We start from the raw sequence: 16,411 nt of genomic DNA on the forward strand, positions 1-16,411 counted from the left end.
TCTCCTCTTTAGACGAATTAGATCTCAAGGAGCCCCTTCTCTGCACGTCTTCTCATCAACACAATGGCAACCAGCATCTTCGAGCCGCTAAGCCTAGGCGGTGCGATCCCCATGCGCACCCGAGTGATTATGGGCTCAATGACGCGCAACCGCTGCATCAACCAGGGCATGCCAAACGACTCGCTGGCGCGGTACTACGCCGACCATGCACGGGATGGCTGCGGCGCCATCATCGTAGAGGGCACTTTCATCGCTCCCCGCGGGGCGGAATGGCCCAACGCCCCTGTCATGTATACTACGGACCACGCGGAAGCATGGAAGAAAATGACCGACGCCGTGCATCGCAAGGGGGGGAAGATATAATTTCAGCCGTGGCATCCAGGTGCGTTTTGTAGATTTGACGGGGGGAGAGAATATAACCTCAGACACCGCATACGGAGCGGTACTGAACATTCGTGATTGGGGCATTCCTTATTGTAGGACGTATCCAGAATGACAACATGCCGCTACTGAAAGCAGCAGGATATGCGGTTCAGGCTCCGACACGTGATTCCGTAAAAGGAGGGAAATATCAGACCTTGGATTGACAGTCGGTAAGAGGATTGGGCTTGGCTCAGCGTTACCGATGGATTAGACGGTTCATATCTGCGATTTGTGAGCCAGGGCCATACTGACAACATCACGGAAATTGAGGATCCGCACGAGATTGTCGAGCAATTGCGCCGGTCGGTCATTCTCGCGAAAGAAGCCGGGTTCGATGAAGTCAGGCTGCTGTCGCAAGGGTACGTTTAACCACCCACGCCTTGCTGGTAATAAGCCCTACCTAACGACCCTTATTCTCCAGCGGCTATCTTCTCCACAACTTCCCGTTCTCGTGAGCCCTGTCCTAATATTCCCTAGTAATCTAACAATATCTTTGACTCCTAAACAGCCACAGCAACGTCCGTACCAATCAGTACGGCGGCACTACCATCCATCGCATGCTGGTATCATCGTGTTCGCCGCGATTACGGCTGTGTCAGTGGCGCAGTGGTATATCTTATGATGCCCTGTGTAGCCAAGGCGGGGGATCTGCAAACGCCGGGGCAGCGCTTCGGCACGTTCCAGATCATTGTATCCGTCAGGTATGTTCTCTGAAGTGGGCCTCGACACCTACGGACAAAATACAGCGGGTTGACTGGACTTCTGATCCTTGGGAGTGTCCTCGATGCGCAACACAACACCGTCTACTCCGGACTGCAAATCTTTGCTTCTGTCTGCGCGTTACTGGGCACATTGTTCATCGGAGTATCAACGCTTCTGCTCAGGAAAGCCAGACAAGCCAGGAAGATATAGGGATGTGTTGTTCGTTGGGAACTGGTTATGGCTGTGTAGGCACGGGCATACGGAAGAGATTGACTGACTCTATAGGATTTCGCTGTCCAATAGGATTCGCAGAGTTCGATTCGCTCGAGTTCAGTGCTTTTGCGAAGGCTAAATTCCACAGAATCCGGTTTCATGCATCCGCCAGCTACTGTTATCGAGATTGATGGGACCCAGTGGCACGCCGGTACAGTTGCCCGACCAGTCGAGATCTATTGTTCACAGCCTGAAAATTCGTCCTTAATTCCTGTTTGACCAAGAATGTTTGATCCTGCTTTCCCGATAGAAACTCATAATAAGCTTTGTGCCAGATGGAGCTCCGCGAACGAGTATCAGGATTCATGCAAAACTTTCCCGCACATGGAAACTCACTTTCCCCAGGCAAGATCTTGGGGATACTATATCGGCATTCAAATTATACACTTGTTTCTGCCATTTAGATTCAGGATTCCTGGCAAGGATTGCTTTTTTCTCAATGGATAGCCGCATGCGGATCAGCGCGAGTCAGGGCACGATACCCGCCATAATTCCAGTCCTTGCGGTACGACATCACATCAATGACGCCAACCAGCCGAGGCCCTCCGCCTGGTATTTATGCCATATCGACATCCATCGAAATGACCATGATGCAGACGTCACAATTCCAACATGGGCACTCAATATATGCTGTTGTAAGTTAGAATTCCATAATTGGGACAATGCAGGACTAATACACCCCGTGAAATAGTCATTGCGTGTACACCATCCCGGTAGCAGCGGTGTTGGCCGTCTTCTACTACCCGTTCTTCACGGCCCGGGATATCTGCAAGATAGTCTTTCTGAACATTGTGAATACTGCTCCTCCCACTGCTGTCAGCTCCATGGCTGACAATCTCTCCATAGCTGGCGGTTACCGCAACGATACCATGGGCTTCGTACCTCATCCGCCACCATATCTGGACTTATCCGCCAGATGCGACTATCAACCGCACGCTCTTCGACATTCCCGCGGAGGAGATCGCCTTCTTCGTCCTGCAGACCTGCATCACCAGTCTGGTGTACTGCATCTGCACTAAGCCGCTGGTGCAGCCGATGTACCTGCAATCGGACCCGTTGCGATGGGTCAGGAATCTCGGAGGGATTGTGCTTCTCGCACTGCTGCTGAGTGGCGCTGCGTGCTTTGTCTCGGGTGGGAGGACGACATACATGGGCCTCATTCTCCTCTGGGCTCTGCCGGTCATACTGGTTCAATGGTATGCTCCCCGCGATGTGATTGCACGATGTGTACTCACAATAGTAGGACCCTGGTCTATCCTTTCATCGTCAGTCTGCCGTGGCGAGCAACTGCCATCCCTATCCTCCTCCCGACGGTCTACTTCTGGCTCGCCGACCGCAGCGCCATGGCAGCCGGGTTCTGGTCCATCGTGCCAGAAACACAACTAAATGTCCGCATCTTCGGCCTCGAGCTATAGTGAGTCCTTTACCCCTCACTAACACCATCATGTACCCCCCATTTGACCACGACAACAGAGAGATGGTCTTCTTCCTCATCACCAACGTGATGATCGTCTTCGGCCTGGTGGGCTTCGACTACGCATTCGCGTTAGCCGATTACGAGCACCTCTGCACGGGCGCCGGCCCCACGAGTCGAGGTTCAGTGCGAACCGCACTGCGGGCGTTAGTACAACGAACACAGATCCAGACGACAGTGATCGCAGAGCTCCAAGACGCGGTCGCGCGGCTGCACGCGAAGAGCCAGAGCATGTTCGTGGGCAGCGCGCTGTTCCAGGGCGCGTTGCGCATCGATCTGATATACCTGTACGTCCGTTCGCCCCACCCCATGCAAGTGTGCTAAACGCGACTAGATACTCCTTCTGCCACATGATCGATGATCTGATCGACGAAGCGCGGGACGAGCGCGAGGCACGGCACTGGATCGCCGTTTGTCGGATGATGCTGGACGCACGCACTACCAAACAAGAGAAAAGCAGTGCAAACGGCGTCGCGCACGACTTCAAACGGCACCTCCTCCAACGCGCCGTCAACGCGTTGCCGGTCTCCCGCATGTCCGCCCAGCCCCTGTACGACCTGCTGAAAGGCTTCGAGATGGACCTGGCATTCAGCGACCAGCGTCGCCCAGCGTTCCCAATCGCCACCGAGGCTGACCTAGACCGTTACGCCGCGTACGTGGCCAGCACGGTGGCCCAGCTGGTGCTGGATCTGATCCACCACTACCACAACCGCGCGCACCGCTACGATCACGAGGACATGGCACGCGCCGACCGCGTCATCGGTCAGGCGCTGCAGTTCATCAACATCGCGCGCGACATCCACCGCGACGCGGCCATCGGACGCGTGTATATCCCCACTGAATGGCTCGAGCCCGCGGGACTTACCCCAGCCAATCTGCTGCATAATCCCACCTCCCCTGCCGCGTATCAGCTGCAGACGAAACTGCTCGACAAGGCCGACGTGCACTATCTGGCGGCTCGGGACGCAATCGAGCGTCTACCGCCTGGCGTGCGTGAGCCCGTCCGCACTACTGTCGAGAGCTACGTGGAGATCGGACGCTATCTGCGCGAGAGACACGGGCACACTCTGGCTACAGAGAAGAAGATGCGACTGCCCTTGCGACGGCGGCTAAAAGTGGCGTGGCTGGCGATGCTGTGATAGTACCCATAAACCTTGTAAAATCCCGTATACATATCCGAATCCAAAAGCTGATTTAAACTGAACGCCTTTCAACTCTTCAAGCACTTCTACCCTAGACTGCCTCAGATAAAGCTTTCCCGGGGGAGAACCCCCGGACCCCCCTCTTTCTTCAGCTTCCTGGCCCACCTCAGCCCTAGATAAACTCTGATAAAGCATCCGGGTGAGAAACCCCGACACCCCATCCTTTCAACTATCTGATACCAATTAAACCCACCGCCAATCCACCGGCCAAAGCCACGCAACGAGCACAACCAGCACAAAAACCAACCCCACCCCCTTAACCCCAAACACCCCCTTCCCCCTCCTCTCAAAATCCCTAACCACCTCCCTGAACACAATCAAACTCCCGGCAAGACAGACCGGCACGCCCGTCCCAGGATGCGTACTGGCCCCAACAAAAAACAACCCCTTGACCTGGGGATGCCTCACCTTGGGCCTGAAACCGAGCACATTGAAAAACGAATGCGAGAGCCCCAAGATCGCACCGCGATCGAGATTACACCGCTGCTGCCAGGTAAGCGGCGTCTCAACGGTCTCACTGACCAGCAACGGCTCCACATCAACCCCGATGCGGTCCTGCAGCGCAGAGAGCACCGCCTGGCGCACGCGCACAACTATGGCGGCCCAGTACGCGTTCGTCTGCTTCTCTGTTGCGTTGCTGCCACCGAGGTTCCCGACGGGGACCAGCACGACGGCGGCGTCTTTGCCTTGCGGCGCGGCGGAGGGGTCGACTCTGCTGGGCACGTGGATGTAAAAGGCCGGGTTGGCGGGGATGTGCTTCTGTTTGAAGATGGCGTCGAAGCTTTCTTTGTATTCCCCTGTCGAGGGGAGGAAGACGTTGTGGGCGCTCAGGGTGGGGAGAGTGGTCGATAGCGACCAGAAGAAGGTGATGCTGCTGCAGGAGGTTTCTCTTTTTGTGAGCGAGGTGGCGTACCGGGTTGGTGGGAGGAGGTGCGTGTAGGCGTAGATTAGGTCTGCGTTTATTATTACTGTGTCTGCCGTGAGGGTCTCGCCGGTTGAGAGTTCGACGCCTGTGGCGCGGCAGTTGTCTGCTGAGAGCGTGATGCGCGAGACGGGGGTTGAGAGACGGTAGGTTGCGCCGTGGCGTTCGGAGATACGGGTTAATGCGTCGAGGATCTGTGTGCGTTAGGCCTCTGGTTATAGATCGAGGCTGTCCAGGAAGCTGAAAGAAAGGGGGGTCCGGGGGTTCTCCCCCGGAATGCTTATATTGGGGATATAGGGTTGAGCGGGATGCGGGGGGCGGGGAAGGGAGCTCACGGTGCGGAAGCCGCCGCGCGGATACCAGATACCGTAGGCGAACTCGGCATACTGCAGCAGCGAGTAGGTGGCGGGGGCGTCGAAGGGGTTCATGCCGAGGTACATGCTCGCGAAGGTCAGGGCCTGGCGCAGACGGTGCGAGGTAAAGTAGCGGGCGGCGCGGGCGTAGACGCTTTCGAAGGGGTGCAGACGCAGCAGGTTGCAGGCCATGCGGGGCCGCAACATGCTGAACCAGTGCGGGAAGTTGGCCCATAGGACGTGGGCGCGCGACAGATTGTAGTGGCGGCCAGACTCGACCAGGAACTGCAGGAAGCGCTCGAAGCCCGACGGGCCTTCGTGTGCCTCGATCACGGACTGCATGGCCGCCAGGTCGGTCGTCAGGTCGAGCGGTGCCGCGTCGGCGTAGTAGATGCGGTAGTTAGGGTCGCATTTGAGCAGGTCAACGCCTTCCGCGGACATGCTCGTATCCAGGTCGTGAAAGACTTCATCGAAATACTCGGGCATCAGGACGAGGGAGGGTCCGCGGTCAAAGCGCTGTCATTGTCATTGTTAGGTTGGTGCGGTGCGGCGCGTGCAATTGCGGGCAGGGGACGCACGTAGCCGTTTTCCTCCATCAACGAGCACCGTCCGCCTACCGCTTCGTTTTTCTCGACCACAGTGACTTTGTACTCCCGCTTGGCGAGACGGGCGGCGGTCGCGATCCCCCCCGCGCCGGCGCCTGGAGCGCATTAGCTAGCAAGTGAGAGTAGGGTTGCGCGCGTACCGACGATGATCACGGTGGGAGGCTCCATAGCGATAAGACGATAAACCACAGGAAGCACCGCCCGCGGTATCAACCCGCAGCAGACCGTCAGGTTTATACTTTTTACGCATCAGAAGTAGCACAAGTAAGGCCGGCTAGACTGAGGTCTTCAACGATGAAGTAATGGTGGATCAAGCATGGGGTGGCAGGGCAACGGCCAGAGATAGGGTTACATGACCCGCCTCATTTTCCGGTTCTGCCGAAGCTTGCCTGCCCTGCAATTATCTGGGGTGGTCTGTCTGTCTGTATGTACACTCTAACTTTTCACGACGTCTATTTCTGTCCATAGCGCTTCACCGTGCGCGTGCCCACCCGCTCCTCATCATAGATCGCCTTAACACTGGGGTGCGCGATGGTTGCCTCCGCCCACCGCTTGAACGCGGGCGTCTCCTTCTCCAGCGTCTGCACCAGATCCGCGGGGTAGAGTCCGTACTCGGGCTTGGACAGCGAGAACAGGCGCAGCAGGAACGAGCCAAGCAGCACTTCCACGAAAGTGAGTTTCTCGCTGCCCTCGAAGTACAGGCCCTGTTTGTTGTTGGCGGGGTAGATGAGCGGCTCGAGTTCCTTCTTCACGGCCGCGACGAAGGCATCGCTCGCGGCGCGGCGGTCGGCATCGGTGGCACGCAGGGTGGCGTGGTACAGCGGCGAGATCTTGGTGGCCCAGGTGTCGACGAAGAAGGTCGAGCGGGCGCGCTGCAGGGCGCCCTCGGGGGTGTTGGACGGGGGGAGTAGGTGCGAGGGGTAGGCGTCCACCAGGAATTGGGCGATGATGGCCGACTCGAGGATGATAGTGCCGTCGTAAGAGAGGGCGGGGACAAGACCGCGCTGGATGTTGTGTTACTTTGAGGGTCTCAATTAGGAGAATGGGGGAGGGTAACCGTACGGGGTTGATCTCCAGATACCATGGCTCCCGCGGGGTATCCAGGTCGATAGTCACTTCCTCGTAGTCAAGGCCCAGCTCAATGAGGGCAATGTGTGCCCGGTGAGCCCAGGGGCAGAGACGGTTAGTGTAGAGGGTGATCTTCGGGGCCATATTTGTTGGATGGTTGTGAATGATGTTGAACGTTAATGTTGGTGTTGCGAGGGCGCAGAAAGTTGGCGGGCGGGTGGGAGAATTAATAGCCGCGGCATGACGCTATCAAACGCCAAGTGGGCGGTCGATCGCGTCATTTCTTATTTCGGCAGTTGAAGCACCCCGCATTTGGGCTTAGAAATCGAAATGCCCGTGGTAGGAATCACGTGTAGTAGCAGCATATCTACACCCTACTAGAGTAGTATGCTTTGATGTTTCTAGTTCATCGACCGCTAGTAGTAATTACAATACTTAGTATCTGCTTGTCATAGCTCCCATGGACGTAGTAGTCTTGAGGAATGCTTTTACTAGTATCATACTAGTACTTACAGATATATTGATGCTCTCATGGGGGATATCGAGCTGCGTGACATCAATCATACTCCAGAACTTGGAATTGTATTTTTGCACTCATCATGCATGGAGTTGCCGCTATTTGCCCTTCTTCTGCTTCCGCTCCCGTGTTAAAGTGGTACCTGAATAGTCATACCACTTAGCATTAACAGTGATAGTAGGGATAACCCTGATCAGACACGGAAGGTCACACATGATAACTGATTGCAATAGGCTATCCATTAGCTCGAAGAGACAGTCCACGTAATGATTCTGATAAGTCTAATACACGTGAACCTGCCAGCTGTGTCAGATCCATCAAACACGAGGCCGATGTCTGCTTCTCTAGTCATGCTGACCTACCGAGCTGATCGGGCTCTGTCTGCTTGATTGCAGAGATTTCGAATAGGGCTGATGGCATGAACGCCGTGATCTCAGCAACGACAAAAAGACATAAATACCTGAAAGACGCTGAGCAAAAAGCCTCTTTCTTCATCAACTGCTGTTAGTTCTCTGAGCACTCTACCCAGATATCGTCAATCCAAGCAAGATGCATTCCCTTCCCCTCCACCAACTCCCCCTCGAAACTCCATCCCCGTCGGAAGTCCTTGATTTACACTCCGGTGCCACCGGCTACCGCTGGATCCTGTCCGATACGGAGAGAGGCCATATCGCAGACATGCTCGATGTCGAGAGTAAGTCTCACCCGACCCACGAATCACATGTCCCTGTCTTTTCATTTGCAAACGGAACGTACCGAACTGACACAGCCTCGCAAAGACAAGGACCTCCTCACCGTGCGCGGAAACCGCATGATGCAGGGGCGTGCGATCTGTATGGGCTGCGGCAAGCACTCTGGCCTCGATGACCTGGTCCACAACGCGCTGTATGCGGGCATCCACGGCAGGGACTTCATGTTGGATGTGTTACTCAATGGAGCCAAGAACGATAGTCCTGGCCATGAGATTGTTTGCTCGGGCTGTGGCACTGTACACGAGGGGCTTTTCTGGTGGATTCCTTCGGATCCTTGGTGATTTTAGGGACTCTTGGTTGCGATTCGTGGGCATTGGTTAGGCTTGGAATTCTAGTATGTGACTAGCTTGTTGCGGATACGATGGGTGCATAGCCACTAGGTTGGATGCAGTAGCCAATTCATACCATTGCGTCAACTTTCTAGAGGATGATGGGGTATAGTTGGATAGAAAGGAGTGAGTAGGCACCTGTAGCTTGAGGTCAGGAAGATATTTTTGGAAGCAGGGCTATTCTCTCAATGTACCATCCTCAAGTTATAGACTTGACTTCGTCTTGTCCCGTGAGCTCAGTAAGTTATGGTCAAACGCATCATTTGACAAATCAAGAGTGAGTGTTGGAGATTGGTTCGGGTTGAACCATTACGAGAGATCGAGCTCATTGTTCATCCAAGGCTTGGCTGCGGAATGTGGACCTACAGCATAGCAGGAAGACACCTAAAAATAACAACAGCCATACAACTCCGTAGCCACAATCCACAAAATCGCGACGATTCTCCCGTCCAACCATGGCACTGCAGCGGGATCTCTTGGCATCCGCGGAATTAAAAAACCTCACCTGGTCATCTGCACGGTTCGTATCTTGGGCGGTCAAGCCTTGGACGCAGGCACGAGAAACCCGTGAAGCTATAACGATGTTTTTTGTATAGTTTTGCGGCAATTCTATGAGACTGGACCTTTCAACAACGGTGCATGTTCGTATAGTATCCAGTAAACCATGGGCGGAAGCTTGCCGAGGGCTCGCAACACTGGCACAGACGTCATGATTCACGAGTACCAGGGTACGAGAGTATCGTGAGTAAACACACTCTTGAGCCTCTTACCGGCCTAAACAAGATAAATACCATCTCGGGCACCGCGCTGATCGACCTTCGAATTCTCTTTTGCATCGGTCTTGGGGAGCAAGAATTAAATCACCAGCACCGAGTATACAAATAATCCATCCACAAGCCTCCACCGTAATGCTTCTCTTCAGCTTCCTTGTTCTCGTGTATGCAACCCTTGCGGCTGCCACGAGCTGCAAAGTCCGGGGACAAGTCAACAACTATTTTGACTGCTTCAGGTGTCCTGCGCTCGCATGCGGATACAAGGTGAGAACGTTCATCACCCCTGGACTCAAACGAGACGTCAGTTGCCTGTGGACCGATGGCGAGAATTACCGGGGCATCAAGTAAGCTTGCGATCTAACCAGCGTATTCTTGGTTCTGCATGAATACGAATTGAACGTTTGTCGACAGTGACTGGTACTATGTCCCCAACGACAAGTGCTACATCTGGGGCGGAAGAATCGACGCGAAGAATTGCAAGCTTTGTAAGTCTCGAATCGAATTTCGGCGAGACAGGCTTGACCGTTACTGATTGACAATTCATAGCCAAACTTCCCAAATGTGAGCCCTGCACACCTATCATCGGCCAACCTATCGCTGTTCCTACAGATCTGCCTCCGCCAGCAGCAGCAGCAGCACCCGCTGCCGCTCCCGGTGGAAGTGGTCCGGGAGGTCGCCGGGAGTTTGTTGCCTAGCTTGGGATGGAAGGGAGATGACATCGTCACTGTCAGAGATTGGACGAACGTGGTTGAGTTGGAATTGAACATTGTGTCAGCGGGGACCCTTGGGGGTGTTGGAAACATCGATATGGGAAATTGAGTCAATCATTTGTGTCTGGGTTGCATGCTTCGGTTTCTCTTCAAGTTATACGCTGCCCTTGTCACTTTGTGCTATACTTTAAAAAACGGGCTTTCCACAGTCATATCTTGTTGGTGAGCTCAATTATCCTGTAGAAATGCCACAACTGCGTTCATGCTACATGATTCATCACTCATCCTGCATAAGATTCCGTACAAACACCCCGCAGAGAGGGACAGGGTATGGCACTTGAACCTGACCGTGGTAATTGGTTGTTATTGTAGGTAAGAATGCTTCGGTGCCAGTACCATTTGTTCATGCCTCAACCTACGCGGTGATAATGGATTTCCTCATATTAGGCGCCAGGCAGAATCAAGACGTCACCCTGATTCCACAGTAACCTTTCAATATACTCTCCATTCCGATTGCAGATCGAACAATACTATGCCAATGTAATCTCCACGACCTTTGCCGGCTCCACCCTCCCCTTGGGTGGGACGATATGCCCTCCACACGTCGTGACAAACAGCTTGCGCCCATCACCCGAGACCACGCCGGACGTGCAACCGGCGACATCCAAACTATCCTTCGTCCCCGCCAAGACCGAGTGATTCCCATCCGGCGCAACCCTCACGACCTCATTCTCCGCCACCGCCATCAAATACAGCATACCGTCAGCAGGGACCGCGAAATCATCCACCACGACGCCTGAGACGACCGTCTCGACGGCGCCAGTCTGCACGACCTTTGCCCTCCCTTGATCCCACCGCACCGGCACCCGAAACACTGCACTCCGCGAATTGGTCGACCAGTACACGTACTCCCTCCACACTCGTACCCCATTCACCCCGAGTCCCAAGGGATCCGTCGGCGAAGCAGCCATACTAGCCGCATCATTCAACGCAACACCATACGCACCGGTCCGCGCGTCTAGTTGCCAGATCACCCTGTTCACCGAGTCGGCAATCAGCACCACGGCCCGGTCCGTATCCCCGGGCCCAGGTAACCGCGCCATCCCATTCAACCATCCCGCCTCACCCAGCGTCGCGATCTTGCGGACGCTCGCACTTCCCCCTTCACCTGACGATAATAGAGCAGACGAGGAATGAGAAGAGAGATCGACTTCGTAAACGCCCCACGTCCCGACGACCGGGTGCCCGATATCCGTGATCACGAGCTTGCCCACTACGACGGCGTAGACGTCCTCTCTAATTTCGGTGACGCCCATACACGCGGTCGCTTTGGGAAGGTGGAGACCAGAGTCTCTTGGCCTGTGGCCGGGTCGACGGTCCACAGTTCTGGGACGTCCATGCGGGTGACTAGAATGAGGCCGGAGGGGCGGAGGGCGAGGTTCTCGAGCCAGGTGCCGTTTTGGGTGTACTGGAAAGTGGTCCTTAGGGTTGCTGCCACGGTTGTTCTTGGGGAGAGGGCGGCCCAGAGGGTGAGGGTGAGGAGATTCATCTTGATGGGTTAACTTGTGGGGAGGGTTGAGGTGGAGGTGGGTGTGTAGATCAGTACTGTATATCTAGGGGTGCGTCTGGGTGTTAGGGCAGGTTAAGTAAAGGCAGCGCAGCGGATGATGGGCGCTCGGCGCGGGTGTGTTTGTGTCGTGTCACTCTTGGTGCTACCCCTTTCTTCTTGTGGCTTGCAGTGGCTATTGGCTTTGTGCAGGATGGCTGTGTTTGCTAGGCATGTGATGGAGCTGTTGCTTCTATCGGTGCTACCTGTGGGGATTATACCTCTGGCGCGATAGACTAGGAGTTTGTAAGGTATAGCTTTGGCTTGGGATTGAGGTGCCAGGGAAGCTGAAGAAAAAGGGGGTCTGGGGCTTCTCCCCCGGGATGCTCTATTTCTGGCTTAGGGCAACTGAGAGATCACTTGTTGCTTAATTTATGTAGGAGAGAGACAGATAATGTGCCTGTTGAAACGATACTTTACCTCATACGGTTCACGGAATTGGCCGGGTGCTAGATTGAGTCTCTTTTCTTCTCAGATCTCTTGTGCGATAATCTGGCCACCATCTACGCAATGAGTTATAAACACCCGATTGCGGCTACCCTGCTTGTTGCAATATGTTTCACGTGCAGACTTATGCACTCGAACAATTGATAGACCATAGTATCCATCCTTGAGGGACATAAGGTACGTTATGTTGTTACCTGCTTTGCTACGTCGGAAACCATCAGAGCCACTTGTGCAGCATCTTCGATGCGTCAACTCCGATCGGACAGCCCCTAATTCCCAATTGTCTATACATAGAGCCCATGAAAACCATCATGCCCTAAGCATTGCTTCGCAGGGAAGGCTGGGCAGTATGATGTATCATCATCACACACCAGTAATTAAACGTCCATAGCAATGCGATTCCGAATTGAGACAGTGTTCAACAATGAGGAATCCAAGACAGGGCAGAATACAGTTTCGATCGTGTTCGGTAAGACAGTCAGTGGCGTTTTCATAATCCGTTGCAGTGGGCCAATCTGTGGATGCGTTAGAACTGCCCTCGAAGGTTGCTCTCCCCGAGCATGACTGATGGCAGAAGAATCGCTGAGATACTGATCTTGGTAGGGGATTTAATGAACCAGATAAAGGTGCAAATAGTCACACTTGTGAAATAAAGGTCAATGATCAGCGGGTTAGTTCTTATATCTGGAGAGAACTACCTCGCAGCACTCGGTAGCTAATATGTCAGCTGAAAGTTCCTTTACCTGGTTCGAGAGAAGCTGAATCCTTGAGTCTGGGCCACAGGCCCCTCAGGAGACCTCGATACCGTTTCAGTCCCCAGTCCGTGACCAGATTCCTCCTCTCTATGGCTCTGACCAACCTACATTCGACATTCCTCCCTCAATTCACATCAGAGATCATCGCGGGATCAAGTATGATCCCACTCCTTACGCACATTGCTATGTCTGCTACCGAATCCTTTGCCAAGTAATCCACGAGGACCGAGTCCTGGGAGGGAGGGTACAGCCGTTTCAACTATATACTTCCTCCAAAATTCGACCACCACTATGTGCTGAAGACTTTCGGGGTGATTTTCGTTTATCGGACAAGAGAACACTATCGTCGATTGGGAATGTCACACGGAACTGCCCATTGATTGTACTTCAATCGGACATCCCCCTCCGAGCTGTATCTCTCCATGGATATACCGAAAATATCTCATACATTTGGTCTTCACTTTCGACGGTCATCCGAGATAGGCAGTTCACTGCGAATACCCTTGGAAGTACGTTGTTTGTGACTGGTGGCGTATTCTACCGATCTCCGAACAGCCTCGGTTATCGGAGATAAGGAGATCGGAGATCGGGAATCGGCAGCAAATTTGTCCGCGGAATCAACGCAAGCCCTTGGAAATCTTCAGACGTAGACGTCTCCGATCAACTGAGGTTGTATGTATGTATGTATTAATGTATGTATGTATTCATTCAGTCCGCTCTCCCTTGGAGCAATGAGTCATAACACTACTATTGCTCCGACACGAGCATTGAGACTTAACCCCGACAACCACCGTCGCAAGCGCAGACCGGTCAATTGCGAGGAATGCCGACGCTCCAAACTACGATGCGATCGTCAACACCCTTGCGGGGCCTGCAAGCGACGCAAACGCGAAGCCAGTTGCTCCTACGATATTGTCGCCGGTGGCATTGGACCGCTCAGTGCTCAGAGGACCACCGCTAATCCTCGAGTGCCCGCAGCGCCGAACAACAATACGAGAAGGATCGCCGAGTCTCCCACGGCTTCATTGCCACAACCCCCTCCACCGCCGGATTGTGAGACAGCCCAAGAGTATTTACATACCCGCTGGGAGAGTGTGCTGCAGAGGCCTGTGCCGGAGGACGACGTCGAGCCACACACCTTGTCACCCTTGCCCTTTGGCTCGCGGATGTCCCACGAAGAGATTATACGTTCTCTGCCGCCCAAGGCCTGCTGCGACTATCTTGTATCCCACTTTTTCAAACATATATTCGCCCTCTTCCCCATCCTCCATGGTCCGACTTTCCAACGGCAATACATAGGCTTCATACAACAGCCCCATGAGGTCGATCTCTCGTGGTTGGCTCTCCTATTCTCCTTGTGTTCCTTGGCTCTGAAGACAATAGATGCGAGTGACCCGAAGCTGGCATGTGTTTGGTCCCAGTTGCCTACGAGTCCAACTCCGGTCGATGTCACGGTCTCGGTTTCCCGCCGTCTCCTCCGCACGGCGATGACCTGCCTGTTGCAGGATGAGTTTTTCATCCGGCACAAGTTCAGCACCTTTGAGGCGCTCTTGATGGTGCTGTATAATCTTTCCCATAACGGGTCGGTCGATCAAGGGTGGGCCCTGCTGGGGATGGCCCTGAACATGGGCATTGCCTTACGGTGCAACGAAAACCAAAACTTGAACCCGATCGAGTCTGAGCGACGACGGCGATGTTGGGCCGGTCTCCTGACCCTTCACACGTACCAGGGCATACTCTTCCGTGACGTTGACATGTCCTATCTTCTCAACATCAGGAGCACCGCCCCGTCTGATGTCAATGATACCGAAACTACAGACGAGGGCATCACCTCCCCGCCATCCACTCGTCATCACGGCGAGCCGACACAGATGTCCATGATGATGGCCAAGGTCCGGCTGTTTCGGCTGTCAACCGAGATCTGCCGGCACATCTCCGGCCCGTCGCGGCTGGATCGACGGCTGCTCCAGGAGTTCGACGCCGCCATCGCCGCGGAGCAGAAGCAATGGGACGCGACGTACACAATCGACGGCCACCCGAGTCTTCTGGACTCGACCAGCTACGCGCATTGGTGCGTACTCCAGACCTACGCGCACCACCTTTACCTCCTTCTCCATCGGCCATTCCACCACACCAAAGCGACAGAATTCCTCCCTACCTCTCGGGACCGATGCATTACTTCAGCATCGGCGCTGATTTCTATCCACCGAGAGCTTTACGAGTCCCCTTTGCTCCGAAACTACATGTGGCTGCTCAACGGCGTGACTACCCTGAAAGCGCTCCACGCCGCCGTGGCCCTAAGCTCCTGCCTTATTGATATGCCCCCATCGCCAGCGGCTGCGACAGCGAACCCCGGAGGTTACGACTTGGACTCTTTCCGGCTCGAAGTAAACGCCATGGCCGTTCGGGTGGCCAGCCTCTCCAGTCGGAGCAACATCTGTGCGAAAGCGCATCGGGCTCTCCGTCACTTACAGTACGTACTTTCTATGCATACCACGATCTATTTGGATTATCACGACTGGAATCTCTCCTGACTCTCTCTCTTTTCCATAGGGCACAACTGGGAACCAGCGAGCCCCTGACTGAACGCTCGGAAGTAGAGCTTCAAACGACGTTTGAAGACTGGACCGACATACGGGAATGGATGGACGGTGATCTGGTGAACTGGGTGAGTAAAGTTCTTTGTACTCGATGTTTGTACTCTCCTACTAATTCTACTTAGAACCTAGATGGAGCCTACAGCATCTTTGGAAGTGGAGCCATTTAGTCAAATACATAAAAGCATCATTAGGCTGAAGGGGGGTAGGCTTGCTACTAGCTATTTATCTCAGTACAACTGTCCATCCAGAATAGCTACTGTTTTAAGAGGAAAAAGCTCGATGTCGATTCCCCGGAACCATGCTATTTATGTCTTCTGCTCTGAGAAGCACGCAGGCAACTACCAGGTCATCCGGCTTGTGTGCTGTCTTCACGCCACCATAAAATGAAGCTTAGCCGTTGCAACAGAGGACGAACGGCTCGTGAGCGCCGTCACCGACGACTTTAATGTAGATGCCGTGCTTCTTGTAGACCCGCGGGGCTGGGGCCACGGCTGAAAGGTCTCCGTCGTTGGGGCCGGACAGGTTGGTCTCGCAGGTGGCGATGAGGCGCGGCCATATTGTCTTCCAGGCTCTGCTGTTGGAGTCTGCTCAGAAGTCAGGGGTGTAGCTGTAAGAGGAGGCTGTCGGTCAGACTTTCACAATGAGTTGGGCGGGGGTGGATCGTGCTATGACATTACTCCATTTTGACGTGAGTGATTCCGGAAGCGGTTCAACTGGCGTATTCGAGGTTATCAAGAAGAGGTGCATGGGATAACAGAAGAAAAAGACGAGGAGCAGACTATGAAGGGGCAGAGTCTACAGCGAGAAGAGGCGGAGGGAGGAGCGGAGGTCAGGCCATGGCCATGGTAGAAGGAACGAGCAGGTACAAAACAACATTCTCTCTGCTCTCTACCTGTCAAC

The 16,411-nt window shown here is 54.2% G+C and overlaps 9 protein-coding genes across 9 annotated transcripts; 5 read left to right on the top strand and 4 right to left on the bottom strand.

Moving 5' to 3' along the window:
• Positions 1-63: 63 nt before the first annotated feature.
• On the top strand, positions 64-1,335 carry BO97DRAFT_414017 (FMN-linked oxidoreductase; the record flags this gene model as incomplete). The annotated part of the gene is made up of 7 exons (XM_025696325.1): positions 64-290; positions 562-593; positions 635-782; positions 845-874; positions 932-1,017; positions 1,058-1,124; positions 1,170-1,335. The coding sequence occupies 7 exons, from the start codon at positions 64-66 to the stop codon at positions 1,333-1,335; spliced, it is 756 nt and encodes a 251-aa protein (XP_025551805.1).
• A 675-nt stretch (positions 1,336-2,010) lies between these two features.
• Positions 2,011-4,011, top strand: BO97DRAFT_434216 (terpenoid synthase; the record flags this gene model as incomplete). Its single annotated transcript, XM_025697662.1, has 6 exons — positions 2,011-2,033; positions 2,090-2,189; positions 2,245-2,594; positions 2,642-2,786; positions 2,876-3,159; positions 3,207-4,011. 6 exons carry the CDS (start codon positions 2,011-2,013, stop codon positions 4,009-4,011), a joined length of 1,707 nt encoding a protein of 568 aa, XP_025551806.1.
• Positions 4,012-4,076: 65 nt separating this feature from the next.
• On the bottom strand, positions 4,077-6,122 carry BO97DRAFT_451247 (phytoene desaturase family protein; the record flags this gene model as incomplete). The annotated part of the gene is made up of 4 exons (XM_025698972.1): positions 4,077-5,190; positions 5,332-5,865; positions 5,928-6,049; positions 6,095-6,122. 4 exons carry the CDS (start codon positions 6,120-6,122, stop codon positions 4,258-4,260), a joined length of 1,617 nt encoding a protein of 538 aa, XP_025551807.1. The 3' UTR covers positions 4,077-4,257.
• Positions 6,123-6,269: 147 nt separating this feature from the next.
• Positions 6,270-7,202, bottom strand: BO97DRAFT_405260 (glutathione S-transferase family protein). The gene is made up of 2 exons (XM_025695152.1): positions 7,017-7,202; positions 6,270-6,958 (listed from the first exon to the last, which is right to left on the bottom strand). The coding sequence occupies exons 1-2, from the start codon at positions 7,164-7,166 to the stop codon at positions 6,407-6,409; spliced, it is 702 nt and encodes a 233-aa protein (XP_025551808.1). The 5' UTR covers positions 7,167-7,202; the 3' UTR covers positions 6,270-6,406.
• Positions 7,203-8,088: 886 nt separating this feature from the next.
• Positions 8,089-8,572, top strand: BO97DRAFT_414020 (RBP protein; the record flags this gene model as incomplete). Its single annotated transcript, XM_025696326.1, has 2 exons — positions 8,089-8,233; positions 8,319-8,572. 2 exons carry the CDS (start codon positions 8,089-8,091, stop codon positions 8,570-8,572), a joined length of 399 nt encoding a protein of 132 aa, XP_025551809.1.
• Positions 8,573-9,528: 956 nt separating this feature from the next.
• BO97DRAFT_451251 (uncharacterized protein) lies at positions 9,529-10,088 on the top strand (the record flags this gene model as incomplete). Its single annotated transcript, XM_025698973.1, has 3 exons — positions 9,529-9,737; positions 9,805-9,878; positions 9,940-10,088. 3 exons carry the CDS (start codon positions 9,529-9,531, stop codon positions 10,086-10,088), a joined length of 432 nt encoding a protein of 143 aa, XP_025551810.1.
• A 545-nt stretch (positions 10,089-10,633) lies between these two features.
• BO97DRAFT_424292 (uncharacterized protein) lies at positions 10,634-11,652 on the bottom strand (the record flags this gene model as incomplete). Its single annotated transcript, XM_025696958.1, has 2 exons — positions 10,634-11,376; positions 11,424-11,652. The coding sequence occupies 2 exons, from the start codon at positions 11,650-11,652 to the stop codon at positions 10,634-10,636; spliced, it is 972 nt and encodes a 323-aa protein (XP_025551811.1).
• A 1,990-nt stretch (positions 11,653-13,642) lies between these two features.
• On the top strand, positions 13,643-15,691 carry BO97DRAFT_451257 (uncharacterized protein; the record flags this gene model as incomplete). Its single annotated transcript, XM_025698974.1, has 3 exons — positions 13,643-15,384; positions 15,465-15,579; positions 15,634-15,691. The coding sequence occupies 3 exons, from the start codon at positions 13,643-13,645 to the stop codon at positions 15,676-15,678; spliced, it is 1,902 nt and encodes a 633-aa protein (XP_025551812.1). The 3' UTR covers positions 15,679-15,691.
• Positions 15,692-15,901: 210 nt separating this feature from the next.
• Positions 15,902-16,258, bottom strand: BO97DRAFT_424294 (uncharacterized protein; the record flags this gene model as incomplete). Its single annotated transcript, XM_025696959.1, has 2 exons — positions 15,902-16,095; positions 16,189-16,258. The coding sequence occupies 2 exons, from the start codon at positions 16,256-16,258 to the stop codon at positions 15,902-15,904; spliced, it is 264 nt and encodes an 87-aa protein (XP_025551813.1).
• Between the last annotated feature and the right edge of the window lie 153 nt (positions 16,259-16,411).

The sequence above is a fragment of the Aspergillus homomorphus genome (genome assembly GCF_003184865.1).
Source record: "Aspergillus homomorphus CBS 101889 unplaced genomic scaffold BO97scaffold_16, whole genome shotgun sequence".
In the NCBI taxonomy this organism is placed as follows: domain Eukaryota; kingdom Fungi; phylum Ascomycota; class Eurotiomycetes; order Eurotiales; family Aspergillaceae; genus Aspergillus; species Aspergillus homomorphus.

Coding starts and splice junctions, on each gene's coding strand:
- BO97DRAFT_405260 (XM_025695152.1), bottom strand. CDS start 7,166: ATGGCCCCGAAGATCACCCTCTACACTAACCGTCTCTGCCCCTGGGCT. Junction 6,959..7,016: donor GGTATCTGGAGATCAACCCC/GTACGGTTACCC, acceptor CACAACATCCAG/CGCGGTCTTGTCCCCGCCCT.